At 39.7% G+C, this 23,557-nt stretch overlaps 1 protein-coding gene across 2 annotated transcripts in view; it reads right to left on the bottom strand.

Annotated features, from left to right (window-relative positions):
• Window positions 1-3,231: 3,231 nt before the first annotated feature.
• Window positions 3,232-23,557, bottom strand: part of DHRSX (dehydrogenase/reductase X-linked) — a 168,435-nt gene continuing 148,109 nt past the window's right edge. For both annotated transcript variants that reach the window (XM_035542092.2, XM_035542090.2), the window contains one exon: window positions 3,232-3,691. In XM_035542092.2, coding sequence (XP_035397985.1) covers window positions 3,494-3,691 — 198 coding nt within the window. In that variant the 3' untranslated portion in view covers window positions 3,232-3,493. The remainder of the gene's footprint in view (window positions 3,692-23,557) is intronic.

Raw genomic sequence — 23,557 nt, 5'->3', positions numbered from 1 at the left:
CTTATTTTTCCATTACGTAATTAATTTCCCCAGTACATAATTAAGTAGTTTACAAAGGAACTAGTTAATTAATGTAAAAGTTAACATTTCTCTTAAGAAACTTAGGGCACTTCATCAGCACATTATTTCCTATTCAATAATAGGAAATATAACTATAACCAAAATAACTATATTAGCTGAAGTAAATCTACAAGATTTCCTTGAACTATCCTTCAAAGACATAGTTTTGTTTGTTTCTTTCTTTCTTTTTCTAAGAGTAAGGTTTTCTTATTCACGTGAGCTGAAAAATGGAAATAATCTTTTTTTTTTTTTTAATAAAATAATAATATAGTGGTTTGAAATGTTTTCCCTCCCTCATCAAGGGCAATAGGATCAAGCCGCAGTAACCATTTGCTGATGCCTCTGTCGATCTCAGATCGGAACCGGACTATAGATTTTGGGTATCTTTTTGAGACCACACAGATTTTTGAATTAAACATTAGTCAGACTACTGGCATGGAAATATCCCTTTTAAATGTTGTAAGCAATGGGTCACTCTCATACAAATAGAAATAAGTGCTGTCACTTTGGACCTGAGGGAGATCTAAGTATGACTTCTCTGTGACTGACCTACTTTGCTTAGGAGCCTACTTGGCCTCCTTGCCGTTTCATGATGAGAGACATTTTTTCATTATCTTCAGAGATCAGATCTACATGTTCCAATATGTAATTACTCTCAAAGAGAGGATCTGTTTTCTTGTTGTAAGGTTGATTGGTCCAACTTCAATTTATAGTTACTGGAGTCTGTTTTGCCTTTTTTTTGCAAGGTTAAAAAGCTCTCAGGCTTTTATATATATATATATATACATGTGCACCTACTGTAAGGACTTAAGCCACCCCTAAGCCATATTTTTGGTGAAGTCAAAACCAGGTTTCTCAGCTCTTCAGAAATTTCATGTTCTTGAAATGTGAAAAGCCAATCAGCTCTTACCAATGCTGTGTGCAGAGGTAAAATCATTGCCCTACTTCTATATGATATATATATATATATATATACACACACACACACATATATATTCCTAAATACATAGGCTAAGGATTAAGTTGGACATTTAGAGCTGTATCACAAGTAAGTACTCATAGTGACATGCAGGACTTTATAACACTGAATTTTGCTCAAGACAAGCTCATATGCTTATATGAAACTGCAGTTGACACAGTTTGCTGCTTTTAGTTCCTGAGATAACACTTTTACAACTAGCTCAACTACATCTTCATGGTATTACACCATTCTCAAAATCCCTGGCTTTAGGACATGTTTTTCCCTCATGCAGGCACAATCTGTGTTCTTGGTTCTCACAAACCATGTTTTCAGTGTTATTAACACAGATTTCATGGGACTGAAACCACTAAGTGATTCAGATTACACGGAAAGAGTGACTAGCTCTCTTTAGTGTTTGCTGTTTTAGCACTCCTTTTACTACTTGAAAGTGGTTGTACAAATATTGTGTAGCTTTGACAGAGTTAAACCTGAAGGTAATTTGGTTCCATCTAATTTGAGTAATCCTGGACATACTTCTAGCAGCAATGATGTTCTGTGGAAATGCTATGGCAACATCAAAATGTTGGCTGTCTAGCAGGCTTACAGCATCCGGTGCATGATCCGTGAATAAACAGAGGAATTTAGTTCCCAGAGTGTCAGTCTGGCACATTTCACAAGCACTACATTCAGTTACCAAAAAAAGTCAGCCAGTCATACAGAGAAAGTGCTATAGTGACTGAGTGATAAATTTCCTGCTGCTATCTCTTGTATATACTAACTCTAAGGAGCTAGGAATAAATCATGCATGACTTAATTCAGAGGGGAAATATGCTCTCCTTCAGATTTTTTATTATTTTTGTTCTCATCTGCTTTTCTTTGTTCATACTACTTTCTGTATTGGCATCTCCTTGCTATTCTATGGACATGTCAATATGCTTTCTTTCAGTTAGATGTGATCTCTCTCTGAACCAAAGGCTGGAGAAATGGTCAGTGAAGCACCAGGTTTGAGCTAAAAAACCCAAAAGGGATATTAGTCTGGGGTTCAGCGCATAGGAACACATTCATGTTGTTTCAAGTCTGCTGCAAATTAGAGCACAACAGTATGTTTATACTCAGTCCTGTCACGCAGTGATTTCCAGTCACCCAAAGTAAATATATGCTTTACATCCACCTATAGCTCTCCTTCACTGTGTATGTCTTGGAGAAAAAAAAAATGCAATGACATTTATAGGATTATTCTTCTTTCTCAGACAATATCTAAAAATAATGACATGAGAGTAGGCTAGAGCTTACTTCATTAATTGCAAGAGTTCAGACTTCCTAATCACAGAGTCCATGTTTGAAATCAGCTGTTAGAAATTCTTAGGAGAGAAATAAATACAGAACAAAATAGAAGATATCCTGTGCCTCCCGTGTAAGTAAGTAGGCAGGGACTAGTCTTCAAAATGGAAAAAACAAAACAAAACAAAAAAACCCCACAGTTTAAAGGTTCATGTTGAAAGTTTCCAACTTCCAAAAGCCTTAGCAATGTGGAAAAGGTGGAGAGCACCAACTGTTTATTGTCTCTTCCAAATCACCAATGCTAGTCTTGAAACTTATATGAACCAGGCTCAAAAACAACCAAATGAGGTGACTGTTCATGTAACAGGTGGTAGATAAGTGAATCTCCTTGCCAAAGAAAATGCAAGACGTTGCAGACACAAGTTTACACAGGTTCAGGAGAAAAGGCAACAAGTACTCCGTGCCCACAGCTGATACAACAGGCTAACCGCACTCTTTGCCAAAACCAGTGCTGCCATTTTTACATCTGATTCCTTCCTCATTCTTAAGGCTCTCCTTTAACCCGTCTCCAAATGAAAACATTTGAATTCCATATCCCATCTGAAGACCTTATTTATTTACATTTTTTTGGTTCTCATCTTCACTTAAAACCTCTGGATGAACTTTGACATTAAAACTAATGTTACGATAGAAACAACATAATTATCATGAATGCCAAATGTTTGAATTAGAATGAGCTGACATTCAGTATAAAGTGTCTTAAAGATTAATGAAGCTTAAAGAAAAATGCTGCAACTTTTAAAACTGACTAAAAAAGAGTAAGCTGTATGTACAAAAGTGGCTTAGGTTCAACATGCCACTGACACACCATGCTCACCAGGGGAAGTCTTTTCTTGTTGAACAAAAAATGAAAACTCAACTCTGCACAAGGTTAAAGATTGTATTTTAATCACAGACTGAAACATCATGATTTACAAAACTGATGGTTAGATTTAAAACCAACCACGTACATCTCTCTGTGGGAATATTCCCCCCACACCCTAGCAGACTAGGGGTTCAAGTGAAGAACAAAGCTGTTCATGTTTGCCTTTGGGATTGAACAGTGATTTCCAGGATGATGACTGATGCTGCAAGAATTCACCTAAGATGTTTTTCAATACATTTCATTTACCCAGCTGGAAATGGCTTCTTCTAGGGAACTCTGCTGGATTCATCAGAAATCCCAACCATCTTGCAGCTTTCTGTCCAGAGCCTTCTCTGCAACTCCTCATCATATGCTATGTCAGCCGATTTTGTCCTTTTCTCATTGTAAAGGTAGCAGCCGCCAGCTCCTTCCATCTCGGGTGATACTGCTGCATAGATGCTTGTAGAGGCTCCTTCCTCTGGAGTCTGCAGAAACAACAACAACAAAACACAAATTCATGAGAGACAGGTATAATGGAAGACTAAAGTTTCACCACAGGACCTTACCAGTGACAATCGTTTTCCGTAGTTTTTCATCCCACTTGTGGTCCTTATGCAAACCTCAAGTTGGTAACGATAAAAATGCCACTTATCCAATTGGCAGAGTACAGTCCATTTTTACCACAGCACTATTTTGAGATAGCTTAAAGCCACAGAACAGTTACATGGAAAACTTTAACCCATTTTTTCAAGACCTAGTCAGATGGAGCATATAAAATAATTGAGCTTTCACAGTTAGAGCTAATAAACCCCAAAGCAAACAGAAATATTAAAATCCCAGCATAATTACTCATTTCTGCAAGACTGAAGGGGTCTGTACTCTGCCTAAGGAGGATGAAGACTATGCTATATGCATAATGTGTTCATTGTAACAATATGACTTGTGCAAAAGATCATGAAAATGACGACAGCAAACTGAGATTCGGCAGTTCAATCCATGCAGGCAGGTAAACCAGGGAATTATATTTTACGGAGTATCATAAAGCAAAATGGTGAAAGATCTATAATGTCTGATATAGCATGAGTATTACATGAAAATTAACAAGTGAATAGCTGAGAGTGATAATGCCTTTCATCCCGAAGATATGCAAAGCATTTCCATTTTCCATTCAGAAGGATCATACAGCTATCACCGAATTTATTACAATGCCATTTATTTTATTTTATTAAAGGACATATTTACAACACAACATTTGATCTGTTTTGTCTTTATCAGTGATATAATTATGAACAATGTCTGCTAGATAATAAGGTGTCATTTTACAATCCCTGCAATATCATTCTACGAGTCATTAACAGTACCAATGCTGTTCATTGCTTTGTCTGCTACACCTGACAGGATGTCTTTTCCTGAAGAACTCACTTGATGAATGAGACAGTATTGAATAGGTTACTCAGTGACTAATAAAAACAAACAAAAAAAATTCTAAGTCATTTGAAGCTTTTTGTGACAAGGTTCACATAATTTTAAAAACAACTTGTCTTTTTTCTCGCTGCACACTAAATATAACACAACTTATTAGCAAACATTAGTTTATATGATGCATCTGGCATTTAGTCTCATTTACAACTAAATTAGAGCCATGTCAAATCACACAATAAGGCAACATCACCCAAAGCAAGACCTCCCCGACTGTCGCTGGTGAAGAGCACCCTCAGCATCTGCAAGGGAGACACATTCCCTGCATGACCACAGATCCATTACCCAAAATGTGAACTGATGGAGAAGAAACTTGCTCTGCTGTTGCACTCCCATGCCCAGAGCTCCACTATGTTCCAATATACATGCTCCAGGGGTTACATGCCAAGTCCCTCTCTGAAGGTGTTTAAACTGAAGGAAAAGCTACTGATGCCAACAGGTCTCTAAGAAATGTAATACCACTGTACATTTCTTCGGTGGCCATAAAACAGCCAGTTTCTACCGTAAGTTATCACAAAATACAACATTTCCTATTCTAAGTATCATCTAATGAAATAAGATGATAAATTAGCTCTCCGGTGGACTCAGTTAGATATCAGTCAATATCTTACAACACCCTAGGCCCAGGTACTTCTGGAGTATTTTTTTTAAGAAGATGTCTTGTCTATTCTGTGAAATGCCACCTAGAAAAGCTCAATGCTTACAAAGTGCTTTTTTACCTCTTAGTACTATACTACTACTACTTCACCCTTTTTTATCATATGGGAAATAGTGCTATTCACATCCAGTAGATTATTTAAACAACATGAAATTATACTCATGCATAATTCTTTGTAGGATCAGGATGACTCAAAAACACGGCTTCTGTGTTGACTAAAACACGTTCATCCAGTGGCTACTATCATGATCAGTTATGATGAGATATAAAATATCTTAATGCTGTAAAGTAGCAGAGTAATTGTGAATACAAGCATTTATATTTTATACTACTTATTCTGGATGACAGAGAAAAGCCGAAAGTTTTTAATGCACTGCTATGCTTTAATTAAAAATCTAGTGACACAGATAAACCATTACTTCATGCGATGGTTCACTGGACATTATGTTCCTGAGTTCAACAGCTCTCCAGCACAAACAAGTATAAATGTCAATGTCAATGACTCGCAAATCTTAATGACAACAGCTCATAACTAAAATGCTTTAAAAAAAAAAAAAGTGAATGTCTGGGCAGAATTTCTGAGATTATGGTCTTATGAGCAGAGTCTCTACAGTCTCAGACAGTCTGGTCTGTATGCATCTTCCCACCACATCAGAAATACCATGTGCCTTTGCTAATTCGATGGGAAGGGTCTCTCAGGTTATTCAGAATATATCAAGACTTTTGTTTTTTGATATGTCAGGTAAGTTACCCACCAGAAGGGGATCTAGTCAAAACAATATCAAATGTGTTAAATAAAGACTATATATGAATTGAAAGTCAGTTGTTGGTTTTATTCATGCAGTTCCAGTAGATCTTTACCAAACCATTTTATGCAGCAAATTGTTTCTTATTCTTCAATATAACAAAAATATAGAGCAGGCTCAGATGATAATAAATGTGCTTAAATGGCCACACTGTGATCAGTCTTACAAGCACAGTGACATCATCACAATCCATTAACGTCCTGCTTGTGTAGCTTTTCATTAGATTTAACTTGATTTTCATCCTGTGTACCATATCCAGTATGCTGAGTATTAGGCTCAGTGCAAACTTCCCATTTACAGGATTCTCAGGTAGCGTGCTAGGAACCATCTACCAGCTGTTGCTCACAGCAATTATCTTAACACATAAGGGAAAATATACTACAATATATCAAGCAATTAGCGTATACTAATTTAAGTTAAAGGAAAACATTTTTTTCCAGTGCAAAGGGGAACAGAGTTGCATATGTATGATTAATTAATTGTCTTGTCCCATTTTCTGAGTGCTTAATTAATACTGAAAGCTTTAATATTTCCTTACTCTAGAATCTCTTCATTGTTTTGGTATGTTTTGTGTTTTAATGAAGGTAAAAAGGAAACCCTATGCCAGCAGTGCCCTGGCCTTCTGGATGAGTGGATGAACTGTCTGTTTTCAGAGGCTGGAAGGATGTGCATGTTGTAATTCCACCTCTGGATCATGTCCATACCTACATGAAAGCACACTACATCCACCTGCCTATGCGCAGTCAAGATTCTTTCCCAAAGTGCTGGATCTACTACACAACCATAGACCGACAGCAACATGTACAGACACACGGGCACTTGCACACATCCTGCCTCTTTGTGGTTGCCTGAGGAACTCTTGGGAAGGAAGAAGGTGGGAGAAGGTTGCAAACACTGGAGCAATTCATGATTATCCAGACAGATGAACAATATGAATTGTTCCAGCAGTGGCAGCCCCATTCCTGGTTGCCAACATTCCTCGCCGTCCCACAGCTCTTCTTTTACCATGTGATATCTCATCAAAAAATGAGGAGGAACCAAAAAGCCCTTAGAAAAGAAAATGGCCACAAGCAAGAGACTAGTGCCAAAGAAACATATATAATCCATCCTTAGATACCCCTTCTAGGAAGGAGAGTATCTGAGGGCAGGCCAGAGAAATTGCCAGCTACTCGTTGAATACTATGATCTACAAAACGCAGGATGTTTGCCATGATGATCTACACAAACAGGAAGGAGTTACCATCTTTGTGACTGAGTTATTACCAAAAGCTGCAGGTAGATAGGCAGTAATAACAAGTACCGTTCCAATCACAGGGGATACTATACACTTTGCCAGAATTAGGGGGAAAAAAAAAAAAAAGGAGTAACAGAATAATATACATTTCATAAAGGATCAATAACAGCAGTTATGATTTGACTGGACTTGTCCTAGAACAAAAGGGATTCCTATAAATTGCACAATGCTTCCTCAGCCTTAAGTTACCAACTTGTGCTCAACTTTTTTTAATTGGAACTTTGTTTACAAATTTTTATTACATTAATATCTACACAACTGTAATTAATATATTTCTCATATCCAAATAGAACTGATTTATGCTTAACAGTTTTTGAATGATTTTGTTTGTTACAGTATTGATCAAGTCTTTTGTGTTCATAATCTTTTGCAATTAACTATTTGTTTTCATTATGCCTTCATACTGCAAACAAGGGCTCAATTTAAATTACATATCTTTGTATTGCTTGTTACATGGGTAGACTGTGAAAGAAAGAGAAAAAAGATAACTTGAGACCAGCTCACTTAAGCAAAACGCAGTCTATATACAAAAAAGTGACATTATTTTTGCACTATTTATGCCCAATGAAGATGATGTTGTTTTAAAGAACCTTGTTATTCCTTTTTTTTCTAAATTAAAAAAGGAATTTAGTTAATACTAAGTGTAAATCATCAGTATAGAATAATTTTCCCTCAGCATCAAATGGAATATTCTGTTCTGTGCAAAACTGGGACATATACTAGAAGGGTTTATGTTTTTATTTATTTATTTAAGACTTGCCAGTTAACACATTTTGATTAATACATTCTTAAGTGCCATATAATCTTGTCAATACTAGGTGCTAATGCTTGCAAAATGTGTTAGCCGATGATGGTCAGTCCCTACAGCCATATAGCCATGAAATGTCACATCCGTTTCATTTGTCTACAACAGGCACAAGACCTTAACTCTTTGGAAGTCATGTCTGCACCAGTTATACGTGATGGCTGTACACTGTCCCTGTACTCATCCAGTTCTGCCTCCATCTGATTCATAGCTCAGAGTTCTGGGCAGACAGTATCGCTACAGGGCTCCAGGCTGCATGGTACAGACATTGGTAACCACAGGAAACTGGACAGGAAACAAAGCTTAAATGATTCCTTTTCTGAAACCCATCCACTTTCCCAGTAGCATTTTCAGTGGCTACCAACAAATAATGAGGGCCTTGGTATGTGCCTTAAACACAACAATGAATAGTTTGAATGGACGGCATTGATATACCTCAAATTGGACGGCATTGATATACCTCAAATTGCACTGGTTGATAGAGTTATATGACTGAAAAAGCAGTAGTGATACTAAACTTGGTATCAGAAAGAGTAGGACTATTACTCTGGAATAGCTTCACCCACTGCTTCCTCATCTCGGTCAGCTGATTGTATTTGGATCATATTTAATGACTTCAGGATGCTGCCATCATGAGAGATGGTAGCTGAGAGGGTTGAGCAAAGAGAATGGAGTGCAGGACACAGCTGGCAAATTGAGGGACTGACATTGCAGTTGCATTTTGAGGGACAGGAATGATGGGCCAAACGGGCAGATGTGCACCCAGGACTGCCTGGCATGCTGGCAAATGACTTAATGCTGAGGAAAAAGATGTTAAAACACTTTTATCCATACAGTTAGTGATGGGGAATATATTAAGAATTGGTGGAATACCCCTCAGAAGCAATATTAAGTAGGTTGGTGAGGAGACTCATGGTTTTATAATGGTGGTCCTGTCTCATGTACTCACATCCATTACATCATGCAGTTTCCAGCTAATATGGAAAATCTACTTGTGGGTTAATGAGCTAAAAGGACATTCAGTGCTTTTGCAGGGAGCTTGAGAGTGTCTGCTCTGTGGCCTCTCTTTTCAAACAGGTGATCTTCCATCAGACCATTCCTGGATCAGGTAACAAGAAGGTGTGTCTCCAGATAGTAACACATTTCCCAGATTTAAGCTATGAAGACACAGCAAGAGCTAAATAAGCCATCTTTGGGGCCTGAATACTTGGGCAGTTTTTCCAAGGTTCCTTTACTTTTCTCAACATTACTCTGATAATGTTTTGCAAATGTTAGTATTTTGCTGACTTGCCTCTGGACTGAAAAATTGAATATACACCTCACCAGAAAGATCATCTGGGATCTCTGAGCAATACTACACATATGCACAGTGGAGCTTAGCAACAGGAATGAGAGCACTAAATTACTGTTACATGGTTTACAAAAGTCTTTTATTTACTTGCTGGCAGTTAATTGAGGGGTGAGCCCCAGTCACCCTTACTGCACTGTTTGACTCTTAAGAATGAAGGCAAACATGAAGCCACTACAACATGAAATAGTTTGAAAACTGTCAGAAATGGAGAAGCTGGGATTGTGTCCCCATGAATATTAAAGCAAACAAACCTGTGAGAAACAAATTACTTGTGTTCCAGGAAGCACTGATTACTATGATCTGTGAACTACCAAAACATTTCAAGAACAGGTTACTTAAGGATGCAAGACTCGAGGGTGAAATAACAACAGCTGCTCTACTGTCACAGGCTCCTGCTGAATGCACGGGCTAAGTGCTCTCAACACTTGTTTTGTAACTCCTGCAGTGTCTACACCTCCTAAAAGTGATCATCGCTTTGAAAATTTAAGCCAAAAAGTGATCAGCTAAAAACTAATCAGTTGAAACACTGAATGCTGAAAACAAAAGTTAGAATGTAAACCATTATGGTGTAAGGATGTGTCCAGCAACCTTTGATAAATAATGCTGTAGCAGGTGAGTGTAAGTCCTGATAACACCTGTGGCCAGGATCAACTGTCAGATCCCCAGGAAATCAATGCTGCCAGAGAGGTCTGCAGCACAGCTTTGGAGAGATTTCTGCCGTCACTAAAACGTCCTGGTTTCCCTCTGTGTTCTGTCTCTCTTCCTATTCTTTTCTATGTAGCTCTCTATTATTCCCTTTCTATCTAATCTCTGCCTTGATTATAGACCAAAAAGAGATAGAGATATTTTATTGAATATCCAGCTCTCCCTGGAGACCCAGTCAGCATCATCAAATTAATTCCTCTTCAACCCCTAACTTGCAGCAAAGAGAATTCTTTAATAAATTCACTCCATAATAAAATTCTTTAAATTTCAGCTTTAAAAGAGACAGCAACTGCAAACAGAAATGGCAGAGTTAAAGTGTGAAGCCTTTCTCCTGACAATGTCGTAGCTATATAGAAATCATTTTTGAATCAAAGATACTAATATATAATAAAAGGTGAAACATTGATGAATTAAGAACACAATGCAATTTTAAAACTAAAATATAATAATAATAAATAAATAAATAAAAATGTTGAAGGAAAGGAGCTTTTATAACATAAATCATTCATTACTATTCTGGGAAAGAGAGAAGGTTTTCCCTAAGCATCCTAGCAGAAGATGCTGTACAGAACAGAAGCAGAAATAGCTGGCAAACAGACACAAGGGGTATCGAATCCTGAATATCTCTTTCTCTTCCTATTGAAACCCAATTTCCCAGAAAGACATTTCCAAAAAAAATCCAGGTACACAGAGATCCTTACAAGGCCTGGCTTATCTTCACATCAGCTCTTACCTAGGTGGCTGAGAAGCCTGGAGACAAAGTAGCCCACAGAAGAAAGAAAATATCCCCAGCAGACTGCAGGGGTCAGCCTTTTGCTCAGGGAGCCCAAGGAGCAGGCAGGCATGCAGGCTTCAACGCCTGACTTCCAACAAATCTTCTGATGGAAGCGTTGGTGGAAGGTTTCATTTTGTTTTTGTGTCAGAGAGATACTTTCTGAGAAACCTCTTTTGCTGGAAAATTGCCAAGCAGCTCGACTCTGAAGCCCTAGGATGGCTCTTCGGTCAGACTCAAAACATGAGCAAAGGTTTACTAAGGACAGCAGCAGCTACAGCTCTGAGCCTGCCCCTTCCAAAGCAGCTGCTCCAGTCTGAGCAGGACCTCATGTGTCACTTCAAATAGCATCAGATGCTTATGTTATCAGGCAGCTTAACGAAACCCCTGTTGGCCAGCCAGCTTTCTAGGCCCCACTGAAGAAATCTCTATTGGCTTCAAATGTCAGCTTCAACACTGAATTCACTTGCAGATGTCTAAATGCACAAAAATAAATTTACATCTTAATTTCAAGCTGAATCTCACGCACTTAGAAGTGCTACATAACCCCAATGATTCGAGTGAGAGTGTTTTTTGATCCATACTTTGCATTTTCTAAGCTGCTGAAATGAAGGACTAGACGAATAATGTTTAGTTTTAGGCAATTTTCAAACAGAAGCAAGTACTCAACTTTACATGACTGCATTTGAGCAGGGAGTTGAAGCTTCAGGTCAAAGTCATTAATCATAACTGAATCCTTTGTTCGTTTTGTCAAGTGCATTGGGGAAGTTTACTTTGCCTGCATGTTAATTCCTAAGCTCGCTTTGCAGCAGACAGCAAGGTCTTCAAAGTCAGAACTGAGATATCACTGCAGCTACTCAAGTTACATTACACTTGTAACTTCACTCAGCTCTGTAATAGTAAGCAAAGTTTGACAGATAGGACCCTGTTGCCCCAGGCATTGTATGAACATCCAGTCAGAGACAGCCACTTGCTGGAAGAATTTTCAGTCTAGGTCTAAATAAAGGAAGGCAACAACAGGAGGAAAAAGCCAAGGGAGTATACAGACTTCACGAAATGCTGAAGCCTCTTCTGGGAGTGTGGCAGTCTGTCTGGAAGGCAGGTGATGCCCAGGAGCTACCTTCTGCTTAGGACGCCTGACTTAAATCACTCAGAATTGTCCAGGGTACCTTCACGTAATCTGGCATTTTCTATATTAACTGTATTCACATACAGGCAAAGTGATTTACTGGTCAGGAGAAGAGATGAAGAAAGACAGCTGGCCTCCTAAATCCCAATCCTGATGCTTTGTGCATGAGGCTGTTACTCCTTCTCTGTGGTTGTAAAGGAAAACACACAATTTCTTTGTTTACCACCACTTCTATGACCATAATTACAGTATCATGTGAGCAATTCAAAATAATCTTCTTCATTCCTAGATGTAGACTGATCTATCATTAAGTAAGAATACTTAATTACAGCTTAGTATTCATGCTAGAAATACGCTAAGGAACCATCTTGTTATTTTTATTAGCTATGCAAGGCTTTAATTCTGCTGATTTTTGAACTATTACTATCTGAGAAATATAAATTAGAATGTAAGACTGCTCCTCCCTCCAACAATGCTTGTACAGAGGCAACCTCTTTGCTAGGTAGTGGCTGGAACATCTGCCTTGTTTAATAACATGTAACCAATTTCTTTTAGTTGAAAACACAATTTAAATATGAATCAAAATGTAAATGGATCAAAATTAAAGAGGACTTAAAACAACAAACAACCATGAAAGCTTTAGAGCTTTTGTTCTCTAAAGCATTATCTTGTACCAGTACATGGGTCATCTTTAGTTTGCTGAATTCTTTCAAATGATGCCAATTTTGGGGGGAAACAACACAGAAAAGCACACAGAAGTATTTACATTTGAAATGGTAGCTGCCTTGTTACCAGACACAGACACTGGGAGACATAGCGAGGCTTCAGATGCTGAAGATGATGGTCCTGAGTACCCATACATGCAAAAAAAATAAAATATTACTTTCTTACCTGCAGGCTCATGCAAAGTACACAAAGGTTTTATGCATAAGATATGGCAACTTCTGACTTGTAAGCCCTGACCATTATCTTTAACCTTTTACTTGCTGTTTAACATTGCACAAGCAGTCACTCTATCATTTCCCCTTCCATGAAAATGGAAGCTGACACCTATGACCAACTTCACAAGTTTTATATCAGGACTGTTTTGGTGTTGTTTGTTTGTTTGTTTGTTTTTAATGCTTACGAGCAGCCTGGACAGGAGTGGAACTCCTAAATATTTAGAAGATAACCACAACATAGAAAACCTTTACAAGCTATGACAAGATCAAAAACTGTAAGACTGTACAGAGCCCAGACTAAATGAGATAACCCCAAATTACACAGGCTAGCAGACATATCACAGGCTCTTCTCTGTGGAAGTGGTACAGAAGAGTGCTGCACCCAGTCTGACTGCACCAGCCTGGTTACAGGGGGCGGTAGGGCAGGGGTCTCACAGGGCTCCTGCTGGTGCCCCACAGCTGCGGTGAGAGGGTGCAAATCCCTTCCTCCCAGTGCAGGACACTTCTCCAGAAGTTGTCACAGGCACGAATGAGGTAGGCTTGGTGCTTGTGCTAGCAAAGATGGGGACCAGAAAAGGTAAAGTGCACAGACTAACCTGAAGTGTGGTGCATCAATAGCGTGCAAGATGAAAAAAAAAAAATAGCTGGGATAACTGGACAAATGAAAGCAAAAATAGACTTCAGCCCAAATTCTCACATTTGTGTCACGGTGTCTGGCCAGCTGGCATGCAACACGTCCCGCGAGGCTGTTCTGGGCTTATGTGGCCAGGTTTTGGGAGCAGGGGGACTGCATGGTGGCTGCTGTGAGCAGAGCCCAGCAGCTGCCCATGTCAGATCAGAGCCAGCTCCAGCCAGCTCCAAAAGGGATGCGCTGCTGGCCAGAGCCGAGCCAGGGAGCAACGCTGGTTGGGACTCTGTGAGAGCAGATTTAAGGAAGGGAAAAAACTGCTGTGCAATAGCACCTGGGAGAGAGGAGAGAGAACATGTGAGAGAACCAGCCCTGCAGACCCCAAGGTGAGTGCAGCAGGAGGGCAGGAGGTGCTCCAGGCAGGCAGCAGCAGCTCCCCTGCAGCCTGTGGAGAGGCCCCTGGTGGAGCAGGCTGTCCCCTTGCAGCCCATGGGTCCCACATGGAGCAGATCTCCACGCTGCAGCCCCTGGAGGAGCCCCCGGTGGAGCAGGTGGATGTGGCCTGGAGGAGGCTGCGGCCCATGGAGAGCCCCCGCAGGAGCAGGCCCCGGGCCGGAGCTGCAGCCCGTGGAGAGGAGCCCACGCAGGAGCAGGGGATCTGGGGGGAGCTGCCGCCCACCCGTGAGGGACCCGTGCTGGAGCAGTTTGCTCCTGGGGGATGGACCCCATGGTACGGAGCCATGTGGGAGCAGTTCTTGAAGAGCTGCTGCCTGTGGGCAGCCCCCGCAGGCTCAGTTTGGGAAGGATGGCATCCCACGGGAGGGACCCCACGCTAACTGTGAAGGAGTGGCGGAGACAAAGGGTTAGGAACTGACCACAGCCCCCATTCCCCGTTCCCCTGCACCGCTCAGGGGAAAGAGGTGGAAGAGCGTGGATTCGAGGAAGGTGTTTTTAGTTTGCTTTTAGTTTCTCACTGTTCTAGTCTGTTGGTAATAGGCAATAAATTACATTAATCTCACTATGCTGAGTCTATTTAACCCATGACTGCAATTGGTGAGTGGTATCCTTGTCCTCTTCTCAACCCATGAGCCTTTTTTCATCGTATTTTCTCTCCCTGTCCTTTGGAAGAGGGGGAGTGAGGGGTCTGCATGGTGGAGCTGTGCATCTGGGCCCATGGAGGCAGCAGAGCTCTGCACCCAACGGAGCTCCTGTGCAGAGACATCACTCCTGGCTTGCTGGAAGAAGCTTCAAGCAGATCTTCAAATAGCACTGTCCATGCCCTGACTGGTGTGAGTTTCTGTTTTCAGAATAGCTAGCATGTTTAACTGATAGTTTTACAATATTTCCCAAGCTGAGAAGTAGAAAAGAAATGGACTGGAAGCAGAGAAAAGTAGTGAGGAGGGAAGAAATCTTGTTCTGCAAATTGATGTTTCCTATAATTCTAGTTCCTGGCAACTTTAGCATTTAATCTGGAACAATAAACTGAAAAAAATATAATCAAGGCGGTTATTTTATGTCTGTCCTGAGTGATATATTCCAAAGATGGAAAACAAGAAGAGTAGATTGACATTCTACAGTTATTTGAGTAAAAGAATACAAATAGGTGAGAGTGGCTCAGTTTTTCTAATCCAATCTTTCTGACAGATACAGTAAACAGAATCAGTCAATAATTACAGATTATACATCCCCTGTTTTGATGAAAAAATGTGTCCAATAAGTTCAAGGTATTTCTGTTTAAGTAATAAAATCCTTTAAAAAATGACAGTTCATTTCATTTTAATTGCACTCATCTTTCACTTGAAAGCAGCTTGTAAAAATGTAAAGCATTAGTCATCTCATAAACAAAACCACCATTTCCCATTTTCTGTCAGAACAGGATGCATGAAATCACAGATATATTTTGAAGCCATACAATTATGGAGATGTCTACGTAGCTTATCCTCTTGGTTGCCCAAGAGAAGCACTAAATTTAAAGGCAAAGGCTATATTCAGTTGCAAATCAACATATCTGAATGCTTGCTAACCCACCAGAATCAACCTGCTTTTAACAAAATAACTAAAAAAGCAAATGCAAGGGAAGACTGAATTTGATTATTCAAATCAAACCTTTTGTTGTGTGGGACTGAAAGTGGGTTTAAGCTCTGTAAATGGCTTTGTTTAAATCAATGCACCCCGAGGCTCCTTACAGTACGCCAAGGAACCTACTGATGGCTTAAATTGAGAAGAGACCAAAAGAACATGTATAACTTTAGACATGCAAACAGTGTCATTGGTTTCGCTGAGATTAGTCATGTTTCTAAAATTATGTCAGACAAGATCTGAGGCATCGTATCTTTACTATAGAGCTCATTATAGACAGAGCAAATGCAAACTCTCAGCTATCCAAATGCTTCCTAAGGTCTGAAATGGAAGCAGAAAACTTCCATCTTGAACATAATTCCATGTGAGTTTAAATCCATCACATTTAATCAGCCAAACAATCTGAAAGAAGGGAAGGTTGGTACTTGTGTTACAGAGGGAGCTGTTAGCGTGAGGAGCCTTTGTATTAATTTACAAAAGGGAAGAGAGGGAAAAAAAAGAAAGCAGTTCTTGCCAATGGAACAAATAAAGGAAAGCTGGGAAGTGGGATGTACTAAAAAGTGCTAAGACAGATTTTTACTATCCACTTAAGTTGTTATTTTTAATATCCATATTTATTTCCAAGGTGTTTTGTAAATCTTCATTAAGGTAGCAGATGGAGCCACTAATTTGTGAAAAATGTCTCCCCTGGAAAGGCTAGGACTAGATTTGCTAACACAAATGGTCCTTCCCATGTTCCTGTTTCTTTTGCCAGATGAAGAACGTCATAGCAGAACTGACGTGTTTACATACAGGAGATAAGGTTTACCCCAGTGCTGTGTCAGGGACTAAACCTTATGTGTGGCTCACGTCACACGAAGAATCGGTTCAGGTTCCAAAAATGATATTCATAGCCTGTGGTCAAATCCCACAAGCTGAAGGAGAAAAACTGAATGAAAGACTGGAAAGGAAAAAAACATGTAATCCCTTCAATATCAAAAGTCTTTCCCCACCCTGCTATTAAAAACAAAAAACAAACAAACAAAAATACCTTGAAGGGCAAGAATCTTAAAAATCCCCAGAATCTTCCTGCAAATCTTCATATTTCTTTCATTTTCAGATAGCTCTGTCTCTGCAGACAGCTTCGGACTAAGGTTTTGGTACCTGACTGATTAAGGGCATGGGCAGTTTATGGCCTGGGATACTATACAAAATAACCCAGAGACTTTTACATTTGCAGAATTATCAATAGCCAAAATAACACACTGAGAATTAACCTTTTCATTTTATTAAGAGCCCCAGGAAAGTTTCTCTTGTGCTTGTATTCACTGGGCTTTCTGACTAAAAGGTTAGAGCAGTTGTTTAAAGTGGGAAACAAACACCGTGAGGTTTTGTGGTTCAATAAATACATGCTACGGACTCATCTGGTGTTGAAGTAATTCACTTTGTTTAGGGAGCTCATATTGAACTCTGCTCTTTGGTAATGCCATTTTGCTATACACACACATTTGCCTTGTGATTCCAATCGATGAGCCATCCCTGCTTGTGCACGGTGATGCGCCGCAATCAGAGATGCTCCAGATTATGAAACTTGTTTTCCGGGAAAATTTCCAGTTGGATTAATGCAGAACTGTGCTGTGGTCTGGTAGCTGCTTTTAACTCCCAGAAATAAAGACTGAGGTCTGAGCAGAGGCTCAGGCAGCCCTGCCCCAACCCTCTCCTGTGCTTCCCGCGGCTCGCTTAAAATTCTGCTCTTCCCCTGCAAGTCTGCACAGCTCTGCAGCCGCCTATTGTTATTTAATACGTGCTCCGCCGCAGAATTGAATTGTTCCAGTCGAGATTAGGGCTCCGCTTCCCGGGTGGTATGCAAAACACGTCTGCAGTCTAAACTTCCACCCATTTCTCTGCCTGCCCTTTCCTCATGCCCCGCGACAGCCTGGCAGGCAGCCCCAGCTGTGGCACTTTGCGTGGCTGGTGCGCGGGCTGCAGGATGGCAGCGTGAGCAGGGCTGGTGGCAGGGTGCGGGCACCCTTAGCCAGCATCCCACCCGCATGCACTGCCCTTCCCTGGGTGCACAAGCTGCAGCGGCAGCTCGAGGGATGAGCTGCAAAGCCTGCTTTGCTCTGCAAACTTCTGGTGAGCCGATGTGACCAGTTTTTAGTCCCTGAGGTCGATAAGGGAGCCATGATTGAGAAGCATGAGATACCCCGTGAGCAGGCACGCTTTTTATATAAAAATAATCTAAACACTTGGTTTTTACCAGTTGTGCAAACTCCTTAGTGACCAAAACATAACTGACCTTTACTTTTAAATGTGTGCTCAATAAAAGAGGATTATAGTTGTTTGTGAACTTTGCAAAGTCTGTAACATGGCTGGGGGGGAAAAAACTTAATTTATATTTGTCTAATCCCTAATAGTTGCTGACAGTCTGTGAAACAAATAGTTTTAATTATTTTCTCCTTGCTGAATCTCAGGACTCATCATTTAGCAAAAAATAATATACTACCAACCAGTGAGATTAAAAGGAGAATCATATAGTAGGAAAAACAGGAAATTACATTAACAGTAAACAGCAACAAATATGTCCATCTTATTGCAGCACTGTCCTCAAAGAGCAGAACATTTACAACCTCCATTATAAACAAAACAAAACAAAAACATCCTTAAATACTGTTCCATTTATCCTGGGACTTACGGCTATTGAAAATGTCAATAGGGTCTGTGGAATAACCCCCCAAAAAAACAACTACAGACACCCTTCATTTATTAATGAACAACGTACAGAGCTTATGCACTAGTATAAAACAAATGCTACTTATTTTTTATTGGAACCATTGCTGCTTGAAAATTACTATACAGCTAATCAATAGTCAATGGCTTTACCTCAGAAATAATGCCCTACTCTGAGGAAAAAAATGGCTGCAATTCACAAACAATTATTGACACCATGCAGTGCATGAATCAGTGCCCACAAGAAATCTGCACCGTATTTAATATTAATTAAACAGTAATATTTGCCTTTGTTCCTTTGTCCCAGCATATTCTTTCCTGTACCACTGTGAATATATTAAAGGCTAGCTCTTTCTTACGTAAGACATTTGCCAGCCACAACACCATCCAGGTGACCTCACCTCTCATAGTCCTGGAATATCCCCGCAGGACTTCAAATGTGTAAAGTCTCCCTGGTTTGTTTTTCAGTAAGCACGGGTGTTACTGCTCAGTGTAACTGGGAGTGCACGGAGCGGATGGAGCTGGGGGTGCCCCAGTGCTTGCTGAGGTCTCCTGGGGAGACGGATGTAGCACCAGTTCCTACAGCCAACTGGTGAAATCCCACTGGACTCATCCTTTCATCACAGCCCTTCACCTTGTTTTTATCTCCATGCCCGTGTAAAGCCAGACCCAGTCCCAGTAACAAATCAGACTTCCCCTCTGTTTACACAAGGGACAACATTTCAGGCCGATTCCTCATGCAGAGAAATGAGCACCCAAGATTCACAGCGCAGGGTAGAAGGTGGCTTTCCAATATCCTCCCTGTCTCATATTATTCTACTTTTTGAGTCACGGTTGAGGCTGGTTTATAGCCTGAAATGTTGTACCTTTACTTTAGTTTCTAACTGCAAATTAGTGTGCGTACCCCAGAACAAATGTCTGGTCTTTATTTTGAAAATGAATAAACAACTTCACGCTTGCCATCGGAACTGAGCTACTCCAACATCTGACACCAGTTACAAGCAGCATCTGATTTGAGGAAGAGACTTTTCAAAGGAATAAATACCCAGCTGCGAATAGAAATCAGATTTGGGTAGCTTACTAACGATTCATATCAACTCTGGGTAGCTTGCTAACAACGTTTCAGAAGAAAACATCAATATTTTTAAACATTAATATAATAAAATGGAGAAAAGAAGTTTGGTTCTTGAAAAACGAGACAGATTCTTCATCTAGTCCAAATTAATATTATGAAGAATTTACAAATATCCGTAGATGACCACAACAGAAACAAACAAACAAACAAACAAAAAGCACAAGAAATTTGAAAACAGCACTGACATACACATTCTTACAGAAAATATTTCCCTAAGCAAAAATGGATTCCCAACTTCAGTACGCTCTTTACCTTCATCTCTGAAAATGTTAACTCATTTCGAAAATGCTCACTCTTTTTCTTTTTTTCTTTTATTTAGGCAAGTATGAAAAATAATAGAAACAAGATGAAAGATTTTTCCCAGCATACACCTCTGCTGCAAATAGTGCAGAGTTGCTCACACTTGCAGAGTTTGCTATTGCGTAAAGGAGAAAATATAATCTAGACAGTTCTCTGTCCTGTTGTAAGTGCTTCTACGTTAAAAATGTACTAATGTAACTATTTAAAAAGTATAAAGGGCGAAGGAGGCTCAATGAAATGGAAGTGAGAATATATCCCAGAATATATTTATATTCTTTAAAAATAAACTTTAAAATTGTATTTATGGTGTGAAGAGCAGGAAAGGAAGCTGCTATCCCAAAGCTTGTGAGCCAGACAGCATAGCAATGCCCACCCCCACGTTTCCAGTTTAATTCTGAGAAAAGGTTACTATCATCGATCATGTTGCATGCATTGTCAGAAAGCCCAGCCCTACATATTTTATCATTAAGGAGCTCCACTGAAGAGGTTCTTTAAACACTTGCAATGGAGGTTAGCTGATTGCTTGCCAGCTGCATCGTAGCTCTGTCCTTTCTTCCAGTACTAAAGTATGTTCACAAGAGGATAATTGCAGGGGTTCTCATCCATAATCTACCCTGACAACAATAAACATCAGATCAAATGCAATGACTTTGCAGTCTTAAAAAATATTCATCACTTTGTATTTTGTTAAAGCAATTAATCTATCTTTTCTAAAAAATATTAGGTATTGAAGGTGACTGAAATTAAGAGTGAAAGAATATTATTTAAAACTACATGGTAATATATGTATAACTTGCAAAGCTACAATATGCCACATTTTTGTTTAGCATATAACTAAGAAGTAAATTATATTTTATTAATATAGTTTTGTATGTTATAAGGTTCTGTACTTGAAGGCAATTGATATATTAACATGACAATTATCTTCAAAGATTTTAGCAAAGGGACACCAAAACGTGAGAGGTATCCCAGGCTCCCACATTTTAGATACATCTATTTTTCGATGATGAAGGCATTATGTAAGTGTACTAAGAAAATACTTAAAGCCTATTACTAGCTGCCATCAATAGAAGTTTTAGACATATATGCTGACAGTGAAAATATGGAAAGACAAGCAATGAAGTTACATGCGCTTGCTTAACAAAAATACCTTTCATGTACCACACATGAAAATAATGTTTTTTTTTTAATGCAAGAAAGCCATTTGCATGAAGTGCATGTTGGTACAAATTATCCAGAAATGAGGTGTTCTTTACCAGAGAAACTATGCACTGTTTACTAAATCCTTGAAGTAGCAAAAAAATGCATCTCTGTGACATGATTCATATACAGACATTTCCATCATAAATATAAGAGAAACCCAGCAGGCTGCTGACAGCAATGAAAAGTGAATGAGAGATTACTGAAACACAGCTAAATTTAGGGCAGCTTAAGAGACCTATGTTTCAGTTCACCACACCATTTATTTCTTGACAGATCAAATTTTTGGTATAATCCAAAGGATTTATTTTTAAAGTGTTTTTTTTTTTTTTTTTTTTTTTTTAAAGGCATCCCTTCAGATCAGAGGGCAAAGATTTAACTCAGTAATTTGGAGCATTAACACATTTTAGCTATCATAATGAATCCGTGATCTGAAGTTTGCAGCAGGTCTCTTACTCTCATTTGAAGGACATGCCCGAGTCCATGAACCCAGCTTTGCCCCCTCTAAACTACCATATCAAGGTTTAAAAAAAGTCAACAAAAACTAAAAATAAGTTGACCTCTTTTTCTTTTTTTGAATTTTAAAATATGCAGTATAGCTTTTCCATGAGAAAAATATGGCAAGTAGCAGTGCAAACACCAGTTCAGATGAGGCAGACTTGCCATTACAAAATAGGAACATGAAAGATACCTCTCTCATCCCCTCAGACAAAATCCTGAACCGAACTCTGTGCTCTGTCTGTTTTAGGAACGCAAATCCTTGGCATGCAAACCCCCGCTAGTCTACTGTGGACGCTGTCAGTCGGAGCACCTCGTCTGACTTTCAGCAGGGCTACAAGCCATCCCATACTTGTCATTTTAACGGTACTTCAGATGAGAACCAGTCAGTCAGGAAGGCACAAGGGGAAGCCATAGTCTCTCATAGAGGTGTCACCCCCTATCTCAACCCTGGCTGCTTGCAGTAACCCAGACTAAAGATACTTATGCCATCTCTATAGCTCCATTTTCAATTAAGATAGGCTTACTTATTTTTTAATAGCATTCACACCTTTCTTGACCAGAACCATCAAGGATCTCATTTTATTGAAGGCTCTAGAGTCTGACCCATAGCCCCATATTCGCTTTTCTCCTGTACCCAAGAGTTAGCACTGTTGGAAGCACAGTTCATCAGCAAGCAACCCAAAGAGCTACTGTCTAGAAAGGCAAGTAAGAAAGGTGGAGGGGAATGCAAGAAGTGGCACACTTTCATCAAAAATTTTGCTAAAGAGGATTTACTGGGTACTCAACGTCTTCAAAATCAAAAGGAGTATTTGTTGAGTAATCGTCACCTATGGACCCTTATACTGGATTGCCTTTTTCTCTTCGTCATGGGAGAGAAACAGATAAACCTGAGGGGTAAAAAAAATGGATTCAGAACAAGAAAAGGGAAGTCAGAAGGAACAGGGGACTTCAGGGACCTCTTGGGATACCTCTGCTCTCCTCATAGTGCTGTCTTGTCTTGACAAAATGACAAAATAAAAGCAACCTCACTCCTGTTTATTTTGATTAAAGGCTATTTATAGACATCATGAAGTAACTTAAAAATGAACAGAAAAAAAAAAAAGAAGAAGAAGAAGAAGAACAACAACAACAACAGTTGCCTACACCTTCCACAGGGCTACAGGGTAGAACTAAAATCAACACACAAAAGTTGCATTGTTTTTTTGGTGGTGCTGTTACCATCTTGCTCAATGTCTAGAAAGCCCAGTGAGTCTAAGCTGCAAATGTCTTCCCAACTGGAAGAGCATGGGACAGACTGTACATCACATGTACTACAGCTGCTTCTGAGCATTGGAGGTGCTTTGCAATTCTCTTGGCTCCTCTAGGTAAACTGGTGTGTAGTGACCTGGAGACGACAAATCCAGGTACGTCAGAGCAAACACATTTTATATTTTATCACTTTTTAAAAAGCTGGAAATAGATGAGTCACCAGCAATCTGACTTTGACCCAGTGCTGTGCAGAGTGGGTTGAAACTCTCACAGGAGAAGTTATACAGCCAAGGTACTAAGTGCTGAATGTATATAAAATAGTATTAACAGTGCAATTATATTTAGAAAAAAGACCGTGTAAAAATCCCTGCTTCCTGCCTTCCAGATCTGCTTCCTGAATGGATTTCAAGCAACATCAGCTGAATCTAGCATTATCAACATTTGAAGTACTTACTGCCTCTGGAGACCTGCAGGCCCTCTAAAGGGATTAGGGTTTAGTGTATCTGTGCCAGTCTTAATCCACTTCTCCATAAAATAGGCATATAAAATAGGACACGTACCACAAACCTAAACCAGGCAAGAAATATAAAAGGCCATCCCAAGATCAAGGA

This window comes from Cygnus atratus, chromosome 1, assembly GCF_013377495.2.
Source record: "Cygnus atratus isolate AKBS03 ecotype Queensland, Australia chromosome 1, CAtr_DNAZoo_HiC_assembly, whole genome shotgun sequence".
NCBI lineage: Eukaryota > Metazoa > Chordata > Aves > Anseriformes > Anatidae > Cygnus > Cygnus atratus.
Note: the sequence above shows the minus strand (reverse complement) of the source record. Positions and strands in the feature narration are given on the sequence as shown.